The sequence below is a fragment of the Schistosoma haematobium genome, chromosome 3, assembly GCF_000699445.3.
Source record: "Schistosoma haematobium chromosome 3, whole genome shotgun sequence".
Taxonomy (NCBI): domain Eukaryota; kingdom Metazoa; phylum Platyhelminthes; class Trematoda; order Strigeidida; family Schistosomatidae; genus Schistosoma; species Schistosoma haematobium.
The window spans coordinates 34,594,615-34,613,992 of record NC_067198.1 but is presented as its reverse complement, the minus strand read 5'-3'; the positions used below and the strand labels follow the sequence as shown (position 1 = coordinate 34,613,992).

The window sequence follows — 19,378 nt, the reverse complement described above, 5'->3', positions numbered from 1 at the left end:
GTCATTCGGGACAGCTTACAACGACGACTGTTTTATCCTCGTCCTCAGGTGCTACTTTAGAGTCGTGACCATCAATATTTATTCTTCGTTTGTTCCACGGATGATGTTCCTTTTCCAGGTTTCACAGTTGGGCGTTTAGCTCACCTCGTAATTACGCTTGCTACACTGACACATTATTTGATGCCAGTACGAATGTTTTCCGTTCAGCCCCTATCAACATTCGTAATGGCTTGCTCCAGAAGTGTAATTATCCCTTAGATTAATAATATGTTACTCGAACTGTGAAACATATCAATCCAGTGAGAGTTACGCTTCGGATATTTTTGGTGTGTGGTGAAATTTAAATAAATACACACTCTGTAAAACCACTTTCTACAATCATCACATTGCATCCCTGTCTCTACATGGAGGAAGCAATTTGGCTGTCCATATTTATAAACATATATGAACATTTTAGACAGATTTAAAGTGGAAAATCGTCAATAATACATAAGATAGTCGAAAGTATAAGAGTTAACCGGAAAATTGTCTGCAAAATTGGTTAGATGAAAGTTCCAAACCTTAACAAAAATAATTCAAGGGCATTACGCACAACAACTGCTGACCCCTTTAGTTTTTGTCTGTTATATGGTATTTAGTTACTTTCATTGGCAGATCTGAATACTATTTTTGGCGGCATGGTTTGATTCTGTTTTACTTTTGGATGCTTAGCCTAAAGACGTTTATCAACGTGACCCGGGGATATCCTAAAATATTAGGTGGTTTGTTAATTTTTTTATCAACTCGGGACCATGCTCAAAACGAGTTCTTGGTTCCGAACTTTCACTGTCCATGACTATGAATGACAACATGCCTGTCACTATGACCAGTCTTTGATTTCTCAGCTACTTTTTGGTGGACGGACTTTTCCTTGGCAACATTAGGTCTCTTCTTATTCCTGACTTGTACCCAATTCATGAGCGTTCATCGGAGTAGCAATCACAGTGGCGCCACACATACACTGCAAGACACTAGATGATTATCGGTGACTCGGGTGGTCAGATTGCAGGTTTTCCTGCTAGAAACATAATAATAATAATATATATTTCTGCATGCGCAGGTACACGCCATTTTTACAGGCATGATCTATACACTGCAATATTTGTTGGTTCACAAAATGCTTCGCAACTTATTAAGTTTATAGTTGTTATAAAGTATACCCGTAGAGCGCTTGCTGTTAACTGTGATCTTGAGGGGACGCGCACGTCAAGTTTGTCCCAGACGTCAGAAGTTTCATAGCTGTGCCCTCAGAGCAAATTTTTGAAGAAAAAAAAGAGAAACAGAAGAGCAGCAAGGCACTTAAATATGAACGCCAAACGTTGCTTAACACTGTGTAGTAGTAATCAATAAATTAGAATAAATTCATATTATCTCTTGTTAGAGTGAAATGAAGTCAGAGGCTCCATATTAGAGAATGTAGTAATAAAAAACAATGAGTTGTGTCGTTTAACGAGTTGTAGTAAGCTCACATGAAGGAAAGGAAGTCAAGGCTGGCACAAGGAAAGCAGTTTATTAGAAGGGTGTGTATACAGAGGGTGAAGTGTTAAGAATACTAATGACTATATCTTTTGTCGTCCAACTTTTTTTCCTTTTTTTGTTTATGCGATGCCAGCCACACAATCCTAGTGTAAAAGTCCGAGTTAGCATGTTATAGGTTGTCTTAGTAGAATAGCTAATCCAGCATAATACTGGAAACGTGAGTCTGTGTGGTGAGCGTAGGAAAGCAATCTATATCACAGATTGATTGACTTATTCTCAATCACAAAGGGCCTGATACACACAAAATGTTCTGCCCCCACAAACACGGGTGGATTGAAGTTATCGCCCTCACCATCAATGCTTGCTGGTCAGTACCTCCACCCTCCCTCCTTTTGTGATGTTAGGCTCATTTAAGCTTATTTTTGTATATATGTCATACCTCACGCAGTCCTATGCGTTTCACATCCTGTTGGAAAGCACTATTTTTATAACTACCATTTTACAAGTTCGTCAGGCAGTTACAAGCTATGGACTGTGGGTAAGGCATCCATGCAGTGCTTTTGTTGACTATAATATAAAGTATAGTTTGCCAATCAGAGTATAAGCATTAAGAAGGATATAATGTAGGATAGTTGTTTACTAAAACAGGCGGAAAGGTATAGAAGTAATTGATTTGTAGATAAGGTAACGAGTGGAGAAATAATATTAATTGCTAGTCAACGTAGTGTACAGAAGAGTAAAAAGTTAATACAGGATAAACAGGTAGAAACTAACAGTAACTTGGTGCTGATGTTATTTTGTGTTGTCCTAACCAGTTGATTGGTAACAGGCTCCATAGATGCAAGACCACTAGTAATAAGCAGTCGATCGTGCGGTTCTCTTGACTTTTTAGGGTGGTAGTGAGTGTCCCTTATCGACCGAGTTTAGTTTAACAGTAATGATAGGTCCAGTAAGTTACCTGTCTACTTCAAGTGAAGAAATAGGGTGGAAAAAGTAATTAATACAACTGCAAAGTTGGAAAAATAAGGCAAACTGAACTTGAAGTCCATTTTGGTCTAGACATGGAGAGAGCCTATGATGTCTGAGTGGGGCGCTGGTGTGTTCGTACGTGCAAGATCAGTGCGACTGAGGGCTTGATCAAGCAGTTTTACAAACGTATGTGGTTCATCCGCCATACGAGTTTCGGAGGGAAGACTGTTCCATATTACTGCATACTTGGTGAGGAAGAAGTTTTCCCGAGTTTTTGATCTGTATTTCTCAACTTTGACCGTAGATACTTTGTTTCGAAGTCCGTATTCATGTGAATCTCGGGCAAGAATTATCTTACATGTTGAATAAGTAAGGTTTTTGAGTAGTTTGAAGTAGAGAATCAAATTAGACCTAAGCCTTCTCTCCCAAAGGGGTGCTATTCCTAAGATTTGGCATCGAGAACTGTAGTCAATGACCGAGTCAGTCTTAAGTACTTTGCGGGTGAAGTCTCGTTGTATTCCTTCCACCTTTAGTATATCAGATAGGCGTAGGCTGGAAAATAAGAACGAGCAGTATTCCACGATAGATCTTACACAAACTTTTTAAAGAAGGATTTCAGATCCATTCTGATAGAAATTACGGAGAATGAAGCCAAGCAACTTCCGCATTTTGGATGCTTTGGCTGAGATGTGTTCAGAGAAATTAAGACTGTGTGAGTAACGTACCCCTAGGTCAGTTACTGATGCCAGTCTGGGCAATGTGTGATTGCTAAGTGTTCGTTTCATTTTAAGAGACGTGTCTTCTATACGTAACCGGCAGCATTTTCCTGTGTTGAGCTCTAACCTCCAGCGTTTGCACCAGTCGTCTACCATGTTGAGTTCATGTTGGATTGTTTGCATAGTACTACTTAAATCGCAAATGTCAGTTTTATAGATGACTTTTAAGTCATCGGCATAGAGGTAGGTCTTACCTGTGCTAAAGCACTTGCATATATTGTTGATGTGGATTATAAAGAGCAATGGACCCAAAACACTACCCTGCACGACACCACTGGTTATTTGTCGAGGTGTAGATGTTTTAGAGTTAATCTTGGTTATTTGGTATCTGTTCGTAAGAAAAGGCTTGATCCATTGCAAAAGGGGATTTATAATTCCAACTGACTTAAGTCTATTGATTAGAAGATTATGAGGTACGTTATCAAAGGCTTTTTTAATATCAAACTATAGTATAATAACTAGTTTTTTCTGGTCGCGCATACCAGTAACCTCGTTAAAGAAGTCTATCAGGCATGTACTGCACGACCTTGTTCTAATGAAGCCGTGTTGTGACGAGTCTATTAGATCTTCCCTGAGTATGTGATCAGATATTTGATTTTGTATCACTTTTCCCATTATGCGTGATATGACTGGAGTGATATTTATAGGTCTGTAGTTTTCGACCAGGTTTCTCGGTCCGGATTTGTGTATGGGAAGAACATAGGTTACCTTCCAGGTTTCCGGATATGTACGTGTCTTTAAAGATAATGTGTATATATTGGGTAGTAGCGTTTGTATGTCCGGTTCTGACATTTTATAAAGGATTGAATGGATGTAATCGGCACCAGAACTCGCATTTGGCATGATGTTTTTAATGGCGGTATGTATACTCCTAATATCGAAGTTTATGGTACTAAGATAGCTTTTGCCGATGCACTTAATGTCGATATCCGGAGAATGAGATGTATTCCCATTGTGGGAAAACCATTCACCTAATAGTTCACATGTGACGGTTTGGTCATTATACGTCCCTCCATCGTGCAGTAAGGAGTGAATGTTGTGATCTGTGTTCTTCCTTATGCGTTTCGTGAGGAGACGACATAAGGCTTGGGCTTTAGATGCAGGAATGAGCGCAGTACGTTCCTCTACCTGTTTATGCTTATTGTGTTGACTTTGTACTCTTTCAAGTAAAGATTATATCTGGTGCAGGGCACTGAAGTCTTTTTATATATAGTGTGTCCTTTTCAGTTTTCGCAGTTTAGACCTAGTCTTTTGGTTTATATAGGGAGTGACTGTTTTAAAACCAACTTTAGAGGTTATAGTAGTGTCTAGTGCAGATTTGGTAGTGGTATTGAATATTTCTAATGTTTCTAAGAGGTTATCACTTGTAAAGAAACTGCTCCAGTCAGAGTGCTTTATTAGTAATCCAACAATTTCCCAGTCAGCGTTTGCATAGTCTCTATATTGGAAACGCGTATTTAATGCCTTTAATTTGTTGCATATGGCAAGAATCGGAAGGGTGAGATTAGGTTTTCTAAGCATTTCTCGACCGTGCTATTTAGAGGGTGGTAAACAGAAGTAATATGCATAGTTGAGCTTTCATTTCTAACAGACTGTTTTGAAGTCGGTCTTTTGTTCTTTGTTTCACGAAAGTCAGTTGAAATTGAGTTTATTTGAGATATCTTAACATCGATCATTGTGTCTATATACTGAGTACTTTAACTGGGATATTTTTATTCAAAGTGAAAACAGTAGTTGTAACGGGAAGAGAAGGCTGAAAATCCTTCCACAGCGTTTTTGTTGGACAGTACTGTCATGTATTTTAACCTCTTTTAACCACACAGTTTGTTCTTCAGTCTTTCTCGTCTGAACCTTTATTATGTGATTTCGATTAAAGATGTATCTTTTGTTGCCCGATTTTCTATTGCACGTTTGCCAGACTATTGACAGTAAGGTCGTGTCTGACTAAGCTTAAGGTCATGGCGTGGTTTAGTGTAACTGTTAACCTTTAGACTCTCTGCTTGGGAGGGTTTCTGGAATCCCTGCAGGCAGATATTTGAACCCATCTTATTAGAAATATTTTTCTTGATTCTCAGGTATCAAGCCGTTTGGTATTAATTGTTTCTTTTACTGTTTAGCACTCTACCTTGCGTTAGAGAAACTTCTGACTATATAGCACAGGCTGTGCCGTTTGAGGTATTTTGTATTTTTGATATAATTTGTCCTATTTCCTAAATTAGAACAGAGTTTGTGTTTTGATATAATTTAATACGGGTATCTCAAAAACGTCTCTCACGCTATACAGAAGAGCGTAGTCTGGCCCATTAGAATAAATTTTGGTTCGTCAGTCCTGCGTTCAAACCGAAGACTGGCAGTTCGGTCGTTACAGTATTCTTAACGCGTGCTAAACAATCAAAACTATAAATATAACTCAATACGAAAAAATATTCATGGTAAAGATGGAGAGATCCTCTCAAAGCCACCTGCTGTTTAGTTTAAACGATCTTGAACAGCCTGACGCGAGCGTGGCCATTTCGTAGGTTAATTGCCGTAGGTTAGTTGAGTGTCCGTTGTGTTGCACAAATATTACGTGTTCTCATATTTAAATGGTCTTTTTCTAAAAAGAAACCGCATTAATTTAGTCTACTCTGACTTACAGTGCACACGATGAGTCGACTGCTGCTTTGTAACTTGATCTCAGATACCAATTTTTCTACTGAACCTCATCGCCTTCGTTTAAAACGTGATGAAATCCAGAAAGCAATGTAACAAAAGTAAAAATCACTTAACAGTTCTAGATACTCGAACTTTGTGTGGATCGTTGTTTTACTCAAGGGTCAAGATGAAATGTCAAATAACCGGTATGTCTTCAATGTTAGTAGTACTTGCGTCACGTAGTAAAGTAGTGTTACAGTGAATAGGTGATTTGTAATTATTGCCCAGTTGTTTCTTGTAGTGCTTCATGTTTAAGAGATATTTTAATCGACGTAAGCCAAGAGTTTCAACGTATAATATATATATTCTTAGACATTACAGTCGATGGAAGATAGATAACACACACACCTTCCATAATGGAACGAAAATTTCATTACCCAGAGGAAGCAAACAGTATGTACACATTCAGCGAAGCCAATTTTCACTTAAGAATCATCAATAAGAGGGTAGTTTCTATAACGCATGCCTTTGTGTGGTATCCTTTACAATGGAATATATGGATCGGAATATAACAAAGTGTGGATACTTGACAGGAACTGTCTGCTAGACGAAGTTTTTTGCAGTAGTATTTTTAATTTAACTATATATCTAAAATGTCAACTGATTTTTCAGCATCAATTTTTGCTCTTCCTGTATCAGTAATGATGATACATCAGTGAACTCTTGCCCAAATTTTGTTTCCGTTTTCGTAGATTTGCCGATGATCTTACCAAGTAACTGTTTGTGAAAATTAAAAACAACTAAGTGTTTGCTTTATAAGTACCCGTTTCATTACGAAAACTTGTAGTACTGCATCGGTTTAGAAGTTTCGCCATAGTGTTGCGTTGTATATATAAGTTTTTTCACTATGAAAGTATATTCGGACAGATACTTGTGGTGGCATCGTTTCCTAACCACATGGTCTTCGGAGTCAAGCGTATGATGACTGAAAGGGTGTATATTCGACATGACACTTCGAGAAGCTCGGCAATGGTGAACTTGGAGATATTCACTCAATCGGATGCTATGGCTTAGCCTTACGGACGTGCTCATTTTGTGGAACTTATTACTATTCACACTAAAAATATTATTCCATCTCCAGCGCAAATGTGTTCTTCGGAAGTACTAAGAATCATGGTTAATTGTCACGATACGATGAGTCAGCGTAAACAGTGATGCGACCTTCACTTAAGTTCTTACAGATTAGATACATCATGATATATTCACCGTTTTGGGATTAGGTCTATTATCAAAGTGGTATTAGTACCGAACTGAACTATATTTCTACATACTAACAAGATTTTTGATGTAAAAGACTGAGTATAGTTGTTATATTTATATTTAAATAACTCATCAGATTAATAATTGTGGTAGTAGTCAATATAAAACATAGTTATCGTCAGCTTGTAAACTGTTTCGCCACATAATCTTCTGTATTCAGAAATCCTCTAAGTTGTTCACTGGCATAGACTTGATTTTTAGAAAGTTTCGAACCTTTCAACTTGTTGACAGAAGCCATAAGTCGCATATAAAAAAAGTATGAGGGCTTTCTCAGATTGATGCAATTCTGAAAAACAACAGATCAATCGTGAAACAAACGACTGACCTTCATTATCTGTATCAAATTCAATAAGTAAATGAAACAGCCGATAACATAATGTACCTGAAAGTGACTTACTTGTTTTAAATAGTACTCTTCGTTTTTTAACCCTTCTAGAACAGTTTGTCAAATTATGACTCCTGATGGTCACATGGAATATCACGAACCAATGATATTCGTACTTATTTTTTATAAAAAATGCCTCTTTAAATCCTGTTTATGACGTTGAATTAGTCTCGCTTTCTACCGAGTAATTTTATTACAAGCAAAGCTAGACAATTTTCTAAAAACGAAGTTTGCTCACGACCCTACGTAATCAATAAAAATAAGAATGAGCAGAAATAGCCTCGACAAAAAAGGGAGAAAACCATTTGTGTATCAGAATACTGTTTGCAGTACTATATTTTATTACTTCACACAATCCTATACTTTCAGCTTCTTTTTGAACCACGTCCATTTTTACAGTTCTTTGTCGATTCACAGTATATTTACGTATGTTTTCTTCAACCTACTAGAATGGTCTTGCTTAAAAAGTACCTTAATAATAGAAAACTAGACTAAGTAGTCATAACTTCTCTATTTAATTACAAATGACTCATTTTTAATATGCACGAACATAACATGCTTTGTTTTATGCTTTGTATTATCCCACATACTTTTATAATTAATGTACCTTATAAAGTATCAGACTAGCTGAGTAACCCACCACAATGAAACTGTATCACCTGCAACGATTCGATCTTGCCTGTAAACTGGCATGCCTCATGTAACAGACTGTTATTTGAGAATAAATTACTACTATAATTATTAGAATTTCACCTAGTCATTTTGTAATAACAAAGAAACCACAGGCACTAAATCAGCGGATTCCAAAACTTTAATTTGTAATATGAAATCTGAAAAAATCCAATTACAACGTTTGTAATTTTATTAGCAATTCACTGTTTACATACAATAATGACATCATTGGTAAGGACAATTTAGATATCACTCGTTATTATGCACTAGAACTTTGTTTATAATTTGGTCAGTGGTTTCGGATTCTTTTTACAGAAATTCATTCGTTAACCCTAAAAACGGACACATCATAAATTAGTATAAACGATGACGTGGTTTAGTTACAATCGTTTTACTGAAAAAGAATATGTGACTAATTAACATGCCACACACAATAATGTTACACATAGTTCCTGTATATGTTCAGAGAGAGCGCAGGAAAAGCTATCAACGTCAGTTGTTACCCATGTAAGTTCTCTTTCTCAGTTAAGTTACGAAATAATATATCAGTCCGGTCGAAAACCATGATACATATTATGGATAGAACTGTTGATGGCTGTTTATTAACAACTTACACAGTATTCAAAAGCAGTTTAACACTCAATGGCTTTAACCTACACTTATCCATGTTCATCACCACCATAATTATGAAGGTGAATCAAATGTGAAAGGCTTTAGAGCTGATTTTTACTTAAAATTCTGACTGTAGTTTATTTTTGACTTGAAATTCGCTTACTTGAGTTTGAATTGTTACAAATAACCACATTAGGCCGACTGAACATTCAGCCAGGTTGTGAACAACAACTACGTCAAACTACTAATAAACTGGAATAAAAGCTATGTGATAAGCACAATTATTACAAAAGTTGACATATGACGAAAAAATGCTGTTAATAGCTTGTAAATAACGATATCCAAAATTATCGACAACATCTAAAACGTGCGCGAGAACATACTTTGGCTTCTTGATCGATCACTGTCTCCTTTAAATAGCGTGCGTCAGGACACAAGGATCAATAATTTATAAGATTGACGAATCAGTTAAATGGTTCAAAAGTTGAGTATCCTTGATGCTGAAAACTGAAGGCTGAGCCGCATTTCAAGCTCTGCGGTACTTTGTCAAGGCCTTGTACAAAAGTTTCCAATTCGGTCAGCATAATATTTTAAGTTCGCACTCATCCTCTAATTCGTTTATATCCTAATCTTTTATTGGGTTCAAGTCTGTTATATATTCTGAGTCTAAAATTTTGGTTCTTATTGTTCCTTTTTAGATTATCGAGTTAGCTGAGTCAATAAACATCTCCAGTCATACGTTTTTTCACCACTTCCCAAATAAATTTTACACAAAACTTTAGTTAGAGACCGTAGTCGACTGGACGCTAGGGGTAAACTGTACTGTTCCGTTTGCTATGTAAACTAACTAACTATTTAGATCTCTGTCCAAATAACACCCAAGCTATTCAGAGACATTGATACATCGTTTGCAAAACCACGACTAACTGGCAGGAAGCTGGTCAAAGAATGGCTTTTAGTTTTAAATCTTCTAAGTACTTGCTCATAGCCCTTAACTTACTCTACTTAGTAACTTGGAAATTGTGTATAAGAGCCAATATTTTTCTTAGGTTGTTGCTTTCATTCTTGTTGGCGTTGCTGCGTATGCCAGGCTGAGCATCTATGTGACGAGCGTTCATATTGTTGGCGGTATTATAGCTTGTGGAGTCTTCCTCTTTGTGCTTGCTGTAGTTGGATTGTTGGGCGCTATCAAACACAACCAGCCAATATTATTTTTCGTATCCTTTTAATAATCAAACCTCTCTGATTAATACATTTGTATATTCATGGATAGCTTCTCTCAGTTCGTTTCTTGGCTTGGGGTAATTATGTTTTTTCTGACACGAAGCAGACATACTTCACTGAAGCACATGGGTGACACATTGGTCTGGAACTACTACGTCTCTGTACTTGGCACAATAAGAAAGCTCCCTAGTTCTTCGACTAATAAGTATCAGTCCTTATTTTCGCCAACTACGGAAAACTTGATCAGACCCTAACTGAATGTACAATTGAGTATAAAATGCGATGATTCGTAATATTGATTTGGTATTATAAAGTAGATGGTTGAAAATTAATTACCATAGGTTATTGGACTCGATAATGTAGCATCTTAAAATTATTTGAATGTAATTTCCAGGCACTAATTAAATCATAAGTTTTGTACATTCCTCAGACAGCTACACAAAACTCCTGAACTTATGACTTTCCAACCGTGACGGAAAGTAAGTGACTATTCTTTTTGGACTTTATCTCTTCATCGAAATGTAATGAAGATCTTTTCTCATATGCTGCACTTGGTTTAGTCTTCCTTTGTTGTACAGTGTAGTAACTTAAATTAGTCCACTTTTTATTCGTGTAATCACTGTCACTAAAATGCATAACCAAAAAGAGTTATCTTTGTAAGATATGTGGGGATTAAGATAATAAGCAATATTATCGGTTTCAAGTCGTATTATCTATTAAGTGTAGGCATTGGTCTGTAAAAATCCTTAAAACTCAAGTGAAAAAAACTTGACTCCACTTCAGGGTTTAAATGAATGCTCACAGATTTACTTAGTGAATTATATTCACCTCTCACAAAACTCGTCTATAGTCCCTTATTAGTCATTAGTATATAATCCTACTTTTCAGCCTCTTTCTCGTCCAGTTTTCTGTAGCATGCGCTTGTCTGTCACTCTCCAGTGATTATCAAAAGATTTTAGTTGAGACGGCGTGGAAACAAAGCTCCAATAACTCAAAACTAACTGTCATGACGGCGTTTAAATGTTGTGGTCTCCATAAAGCCGATCTGCTTCCATCTGACCCACTGGGATGTCCCCCGTGCAAGTTAGCCAAGGTAAGTAGTTAACTAATTATATACATTAACTTGTTAGAATTTATCGTTTCTAATTCCAATATCTTGAAACAGTACACAATTATTTAGATGGTGGTTAGAGGTAGTCAACAGGAAACCCTGGACCCGGGTTTCGTGCTACTTGGCACTCGTCAGCAAGGTGTACCTGTAATCTTGAGGGAACTGGTACTAGAATAAAACATCTATTCAGTGTTTTATAGTTTTTAATGGTAACCTGACAACACTTAAATGTTTGTTATTAACTCATTGAGTAGACTGATGAGATGTTTATCTTTGAATGACATACGAATAATTCATTATTTAAAACATCATATTTATATATGAATATCTTTTCTTAGAAAATGACTTCCTATTTTAGTAGGATTTGATATATTGAAATACTATTTTGAGAGTTTACCAAATGATAAATTAATTCACATCATAAGGACTAGACAAGCATGACACTGATCACCACCCAGTGATCAATCAATTGTGATTACATTTCAGTCCTACAGGAGGTTAGTTACGGCTCGGATAGCTCAGTGGTAACGTCTCTGACTGTGAAGCTGGGTGACGCGAGATCGAATCCACCAGGGAGCACCAGTTCCCTCAAGATTACAGGTACACCTTGCTGACGAGTGCCAAGTAGCACGAAACCCGGGTCCAGGGTTTCCTGTTGACTACCTCCAACCACCATCTAAATCTCAATACATAGTGCCTGCAGTGTCGAGTCACCTAGACTGGTGGCCACATTGCAACATGATCGATAGCATTCGATCTGCACTAATAAGGACTAGACAAGCATGACATTGATCACCACCCAGTGATCAGTCAATTGTGAGTACACAATTATCTAAGTATATAATTCATGTTTTGTTCCCAAAACATTGTATATCTGATGAACTGGACACATATAATGCTCCTGAAGCTCTGCTTTACTGTTTTTTATATTACGAAATAATACGGACTATTTTATCAAGCTACTTCACGATTCCCGACTTTTCACTGTAACAGTTTGTTACAAAATCAAATCCTAAAATGCTAACCTTTGATTTCATGGCGCATATCTAAACAATCCACATTGTACTGCTGATAATCTAGATCTTCTTCCTAACCTTATTATCAGTCTACCACTTATCCCTAACCAATATTTTAGCCAACTTGTTTTTGTGTCTGTGAGACAAATGCAACCATTAGAAAATATGTATTGATTACAGATGTTTGGTTGCGAATATATTCGAAATAACAGTCACTAAACAGAAAGTTTTAGGTTTAGACTGAATAGTCGAAGGAAGGAAGCTGAGTCAATCGGTGGCCCCCAAACGCCCTGGTACGGCCGGGAGTGGGGAGAGTCAGCTATCCCTCACAAAATATTCTCACATCGCCACGTGTATACAGCCACTACCAGGAAATTCCTACTCACTGCCTTCTCATGGCATTACTGTTGTTTACGAAATTGAGAGGACGAAAAGTGAATGTCCGGCGCTTTAAACGGGTTGGTGGACATGAAGAGTCCACCTAGGGGAGTCGGAAAACCCTTATTCCAAACCAATGGTGTACATGGGCTCCAGTATCCTAAAAGATCAAATGTCGTGTTTGAACCAATCGTTGGTCACCGGCTACCATGGGACTGTATCTCCTTACGATGCTCCACTGCTTTGTGGATCAGACCTTCAGGTTGAAGGCTCCGGATGTGGCTCCCTAAGAAAACCACCTGCTTCGGTTTGGGCACCTGGGCAGTATCACAGCCCGCACACAAATATGATAAACTGTCTATATTTATGAAAAATACTCTTTTCGCTGGGATTAACAATCAAATGATTCATATTATTATTATTATTATTATTATTATTATTTACTACGTCATTTACTCACTCGCTTTTATTCCCACTATATGTATCCTTACTTTTCGACTTATACAGCAGCTCGCCTATGGTTGAAATTCGGCTCTATCTAACGTTCTCGAGTCACTGCCTGGTTGGAAATTGAATGCTACCACCGAATACGAGTACTGAAGCAGTTTTTCTGAAACCACATGCACCATTCAAACTGGCTGCCTTCAACGTTCGCACACTTATGCAGGTTTGACAACAGATAGGGCTGGCTATGTCTTTAGAAAGTCTTAATATCGACGTTTGTTGTCTATCCGAGACCCGTATTCAAGACTCTGGTGAAATACTACGAATTCGCCCTCCATCTGTCGATCCAAGAAGCTTGTTTTACGTGCGTTTATCCGGGGACCCTGTGGCAACTTCGTATGGTCTTGCTGGCGTTGATGTCGCACTAAGCGCTAAAGCTGAGACAGCACTAATCGATTGGATCCCCATTAACAGTCGGTTATATGCTGTGAGGTTCGAAATTTCCATCAAAGTGAGGAGAAATCGGCGTGAGAAACGATGTCTTTTCGTCATCTCCGCCTATGCCTCGACAGATTGCAGCCCGGATGCAATCAAGGACGAATTCTACCACCAGTTGTCTGTTCTTCTCCAGAAAGTGCGTTCGACAGATATTGTAGTACTAGCCGGAGACTTGAATGCTCAGGTCGGGCGTCTAGGCACAGAAGAGAGTCGTTTAGGTGGCCGATGGGGACCTGTTGGTCGCAGGACAGATAACGGGGACCATCTACTACAACTGTGCGCAAACCACAACCTGTTTCTGGCTAACATTAACTTTCGGCACAGTCATCGCCGACGTGCCACCTGGCGTCCTCCCTCTGCATCTCAAGCCTGGACTCAGATTGATCACATCGCGATCAGCTACCTCTGGAGTGGTTGTTTACAAGACTACCGATCCTTTTGGAGTACCTATCTGCACTCTGATCATGACCTGGTCTGCGCCAATCTTACCTTACTTCTCAGTGGCCGACGAAGTGACCACCACCAAAGGATTGATGTCAGCAAGTTGGTTGCAACTTCTGTTGCTAGTAAGTATCGAACCGAGCTAGCTTCTAGGCTGGCTACCACTCCACCGAAAAGTATAGATGAGTATTGGTTGCAATTGCATGACGCCATGAAAATGGCGAGCAAAGTCAGTTGTGGGTTCGCGAAACAGCCCGCTTATAAGCACTGGGTTTCTTCAGGCTTCTTACAACTCATCAAGACCCGTCGGTCTACTCCGGGTGACCGTGAGTTTAACCACAAACGAAGGATGTTACGTAATGAAATTGATCAAGGCTTGTGTAAGGACCGAGAAGCCTGGTGGTCGGTGCGTGCTGATGAGCTGGAAGCAGCAGTTGCATCTGGTAACTACCGGAAGCTCTTCCAACGCATCCGAGGGCAGTTCAACCGACCTGATGCCCCAGGAACATTGGTCAGACTGTCCTGCCCCCCATGGCCTGTGACGACTGATACACCAAATGAAGCGGAAGTCCACAAGGAACTCCAACTCTTAAAGCGCTACAAATCACCGGGCTCAGATGACATACCTCCGGCTCTTTTTAAAGATGGTAGTGACTTTCTGGTTAGGGAACTGACAACATTGTTTACAAAGGTCTGGAAGCTAGAGAGTGTACCAACGTCATGGAATGAGTCGATAGTTGTCCCTATCTTTAAAAAGGGTTCATGTCGTTCCTGTAACAACTATCGGGGATAAGTCTACTTCCAATTGCGTTCAAACTGTTGACTTCTGTCATACTTCGTGGGTTGTTCAAAACCCGAGAAAGATTGACTCGCTAGGAGCAGGCTGCTTTTCGTTCTGGTCGAGGATGTATTGATCATATCCTCACCCTCCGCAAATGTTAAACACCGTCATACTTATCACAGACCAACAATCGTAGTGTTTCTTGACATCAGGGCTGCTTTCGATTCGTCGAACAGGACTGTTCTCTAGAGTTGTCTATTGAAGAAAGGTATACCTGAGAAGTTTATTAACATCCTAAGGGCCCTATATGCAAACACCTCAGGCAGAGTGAGGGCATACAACCACCTCTCTCTAATGTTCCATTCAAGCAGTGGGGTTAGGCAGAGTTGCCCAATCTCACCATTCCTCTTCAACTTTGTCATCAATGACATTCTGGAAATAGCTCTGAAGGATGTGAGTAATGGCGGTGTAGATCTGCTGCCTGGAGAAAGACTTCTCGACCTTGAGTATGCGGATGGTATTGTCTTACTGTGCGATAATGCCCAAGCCATACAATCCGCACTTAATCAGTTGACAATCAATGCCCGTAAGTATGGTATGTGCTTTGCACCTTCGAAGTGCAAAGTACTTCTACAAGACTGGCAGGATTCTAATCCTGTACTCACCCTGGGTGGTGAGCAGATAGAAGTAGTCGAGAAGTTCATGTATCTTGGTAGCTGCGTAATTGCTGGTGGTGGCCTGAGTGATGAGATCAATGCACGCATAGTGAAAGCCAGAGCGGCTTATGCCAATCTGGGCCATCTTTGGCGCCTTCGTGATGTCAGTCTGGCTGTAAAAGGTCGGATCTACAACGCGTCGGTGAGGGCATTTTTGCTCTATGCTCAGAATAGAAGCCAGTGGTAATCCTGCTGTAATCTTTTACTTTCTTCATAAAAAGTGGTTGTAACCTCCTTAGCTGAAAGAATTTTTTCTGGTTGTACATTCCCGTTTCCCCCATTATTATTATTATTATTATTATTATTATTATTATTATTATTATTATTATTATTATTATTATTATTATTATTACACTATCATAGACTAATATGTGGTCGTTATTGTTCTCTTTTTTTAATTCCTTCTTCTACGCGCCTTACGTTCTTTTTTCTCGTCCCATTTTCATTGTTATTGTGTGGCTCATATATATCTGGTACCCCCTCGTACCAATATTTATGTGTTCAAATAACTGATAAATAAATCGGTGAAACTGTTGTTTTACACCCTTACAGGTGTATAAGTCAATAGTAGAACCCTGAATTGCAATAGGAATTGTTTATTTTTTACTCCAACCCACTGTATTTGGATTTTTGGCTTTTCTGTTTAAAAAAATGAAATCATGTTCTAGTCACGCAGCGTTGTCATCGAAGGTACTGTCTAAAGCTGTAGTAAGCTTGAGGAAATCTAAGTGATATCAGACTAAAACATAGCATTAGTCCATAAAGTCATTGATTGTTAGTCTAAATTGTGTCGAGTACTCCCAATGAGAAAATCTTTTCCTAAACTTTTTACTACCGGTTATTTGTTTGCCGTTCTCAACTCCTGTGCTTCTCGTCCGTTTTATTGTCGTCCTATTTATGCTGATTTACCGCTTCTTATTACAGACAGACATTAACAACACAGAACTTGGTACAAATATGTTGGCCTATGTTGTTTTTGTATTACGATGTTCAGCAACTTAGACTCAGATTCGAAGTTGATATGTTAGTTTGTTTTTGTTCTAACCTATACCTACTGATTAGGTTATATATTTTTGCAGTTTTTACCATTTTTTTATTCGATATCCTGTTAATCTAGTTCTAAGTATTACAACTATGACTGATAGGATATTTATTCTTATATCGGACTAGGTTATCCAGTTCTAGTTTTTAATCAAACTTAAGGTGATTTAATAGTATCACACTATTTTCTCTAGCTGTCTTGCTGCGATACACCTGATGGTGAAACTGCTAAATGCTGCCAAGGTCCAGATGTGGGGAATAACACGTTTTGCCCATGTACTACAACTTGTTGGACTGTAATTCAAGAACGGTTATCAACTGGTGTCCGAGTTACTGGTGCCACTAGCCTTTTCTTCAGCGTTATTGAAGTGAGTTCTTAGTTTGTAATTGTGTTACAGCCACTGGTATTTTGTGCTTTTACTAGTTTAATATATATTTATATTAATCAGTTAGCCTTATAACATACAGTTCACATGCAACTGGTGGAAAACTATTGCTGTAATCATGATTGTAAAATAGCTGTACTGCAGGATGGCCTTCTACAATCAAATGTCAAATCAGTTAGAAAGATTCAGAGAGATAAAAGTCTTTGACAGCAATCGGATGACGAGTGAAAGAGGTCATATAAACCTAAACGAGTGTATTTTTAATGATATAATTACCTCGAATATATGTTGAACCTGTGATCTGAAAGCCTAATCTCATAAACAGCCGGAACATTACTGCCTGAAAAAAAATATGGAAGATCCACAACTATATCCGTACCAATAGGTTTAGGATCATGACTTTGTAGCGTTTGAAAATAAAATTTACATGCTTGTAAATCTGAATCAGCACCAGAGTATAATGTTTCTAAAAAATCCCCCGCGATTCTTTCCATTATCATTTCATAAACTAAGCACTTCTGATTTTCCATTTAATTCCAGCGCCAGCGAATATTACTGAATGTAGAGGCTGTTAGAAAATTATGAATAAAAGTTTCACTTCATTGAATTATTGATACATTTTTTAAGCATGCGTTTCCACCCTTCAGTATTATATGAACGGTGTTCCCAGCGGACTTAACGTAGTTATGACACTGTCTTCATTTCCATTTGCTTAAGTTCAAATTGACTACCACCTTTTTATGGTTTCTGCGAAACCAGTGCATCATTTATTATGTAAAGCTCCAGCTTGTGATTAGTACATAAATAGCTCAAAAATATCCAAAGAGAACTCAAATTATATACCCTTGTCGCACTCCTAAAGTTTCAGGCTGGCGGTCATGCGTAAAATATGTCAAGTGCCATATCTGTAAGTCTGTTTGTCTTATTTGGCCTAATATGTGGATAGTAGTTATGTTTGTTAAAAACCTTTACGTATTTGGGCAGCATCATTGATGAACAGGGTGGATCTGATGCAGATGTGAAGGCGCGGATCGGCAAAGCAAGAGAAGCATATTTACAACTGAGGAACATCTGGAACTCAAAGCAACTGCCAACCAACACCAAGGTCAGGATTTTCAATACAAATGTCAAGACAGTTCTACTATATGGGGAAGAAACCTGGAGAACTACGAAAGCCATCATCCAGAAAATACAGGTGTTTATTAACAGTTGTCTACGCAAAATACTTCAGATCCGTTGGCCGGACAGTAATAGAAACAACGTACTGTGGGAGAGAACAAACCAGATCCCACTGGAGGAAGAAATCAGGAAGAAGCGCTGGAAGTGGATAGGACACACATTGAGGAAAGCACCTAACTGCATCACAAGACAAGCTCTCACTTGGAATCCTCAAGGGCAAAGGTGGAGAATAGGAAGACCAAAGAACACATTACGCCGGGAAATGGAAATAGACATGAGAAAAATGAACAAAAATTGGATGGAACTAGAAAAAAAGGCCCAGGACAGAGTGGGTTGGAGAATGCTGCTCCATTGGGAGTAACAGGCGTAGGTAAGTAAGTAAGTAAGTAATGTTTGTGTGTGCTTGTCTTATTTAAATATAGTTACGGGAGAACCCCGATGAAGACAGTAGGCAGTAGGTGTATGTAAATTAAATGAGTATGTAGGTGTTCTCAAAAAATGTCAGGTCGATGATTCTCGACTCTCGTCTTATTTTGTTTGTGTGGTTAATTCCTTAATCATTAAATTCTCATATTTGTTTTCATTAGCTCATCGTTTTAATCATCATGTTTTATTTGTCTACAGCTTCTAGGAGTCTGGACAGCTCTTCGCTATCGGCACCAACGTGATCCTTTACTTGATCCGAACAGCGTTCTTTGAACTGTCTTCTCCATATTCATTGTCATTACTATTATTATTATCGTCAATGCTAGTGCCATACCATATAGCTCTGCAACACATCATGGATGCTTGACAGATTAATTTTATAACATAACGTAACATTTTCTAGTCATAAATACTAATGAAACAACCTTAATTTCACCTATTTCTTTGTGTGTTTGTATACATTATTGCTTTAATTGTTTTCATCTATCCCAATTTATAATCAATATTATCTTCACAAGTGATAAAAGCCCCCATATCCCCATTATCATTTGTTCGATGAGTTCATTTTTAATATATTTTCTTTAAACTAGCGAAACAGACTGGTCTTTGCACACACAAATTTGTGCATATTTATCTGTTTTTCACTCTATATTTGTGTTCGTACACAACAATTGTCTTAATTAAAGTCACTGTGATCTCAAAGCACTTGAAGGGATCCATAAAACGTAAAATAGATTTCGTGTAAATAATAGTCTTCATCCTTTTTTTATTGATGTTCATGAATGCGCTAAGTGAAGCTTAATGGATCGTACGAAAATTTTAATGATACATACATTGATTGTTGACAGTTT

General features: G+C 38.2%; 1 protein-coding gene across 1 annotated transcript; it reads left to right on the top strand.

Annotated features, from left to right (window-relative positions):
- The first annotated feature begins 9,374 nt into the window (after positions 1-9,374).
- On the top strand, positions 9,375-19,278 carry TSPAN13 (Tetraspanin-13). Its single transcript, XM_051213710.1, has 6 exons — positions 9,375-9,532; positions 9,585-9,894; positions 9,936-10,103; positions 10,979-11,203; positions 16,731-16,904; positions 18,726-19,278. The coding sequence occupies exons 2-6, from the start codon at positions 9,835-9,837 to the stop codon at positions 18,798-18,800; spliced, it is 702 nt and encodes a 233-aa protein (XP_051069709.1). The 5' UTR covers positions 9,375-9,532; positions 9,585-9,834; the 3' UTR covers positions 18,801-19,278.
- The last annotated feature ends 100 nt before the right edge of the window (positions 19,279-19,378 follow it).

Bases quoted from the DNA above. Each gene is read 5' to 3' on its own strand.
- TSPAN13 (XM_051213710.1), top strand. From the start codon at position 9,835: ATGGCTTTTAGTTTTAAATCTTCTAAGTACTTGCTCATAGCCCTTAAC. The intron at 9,895-9,935 runs GTAACTTGGAAA...TATTTTTCTTAG, and splicing joins CCCTTAACTTACTCTACTTA to GTTGTTGCTTTCATTCTTGT. The intron at 11,204-16,730 runs GTAAGTAGTTAA...TATTTTCTCTAG, and splicing joins CCCCGTGCAAGTTAGCCAAG to CTGTCTTGCTGCGATACACC.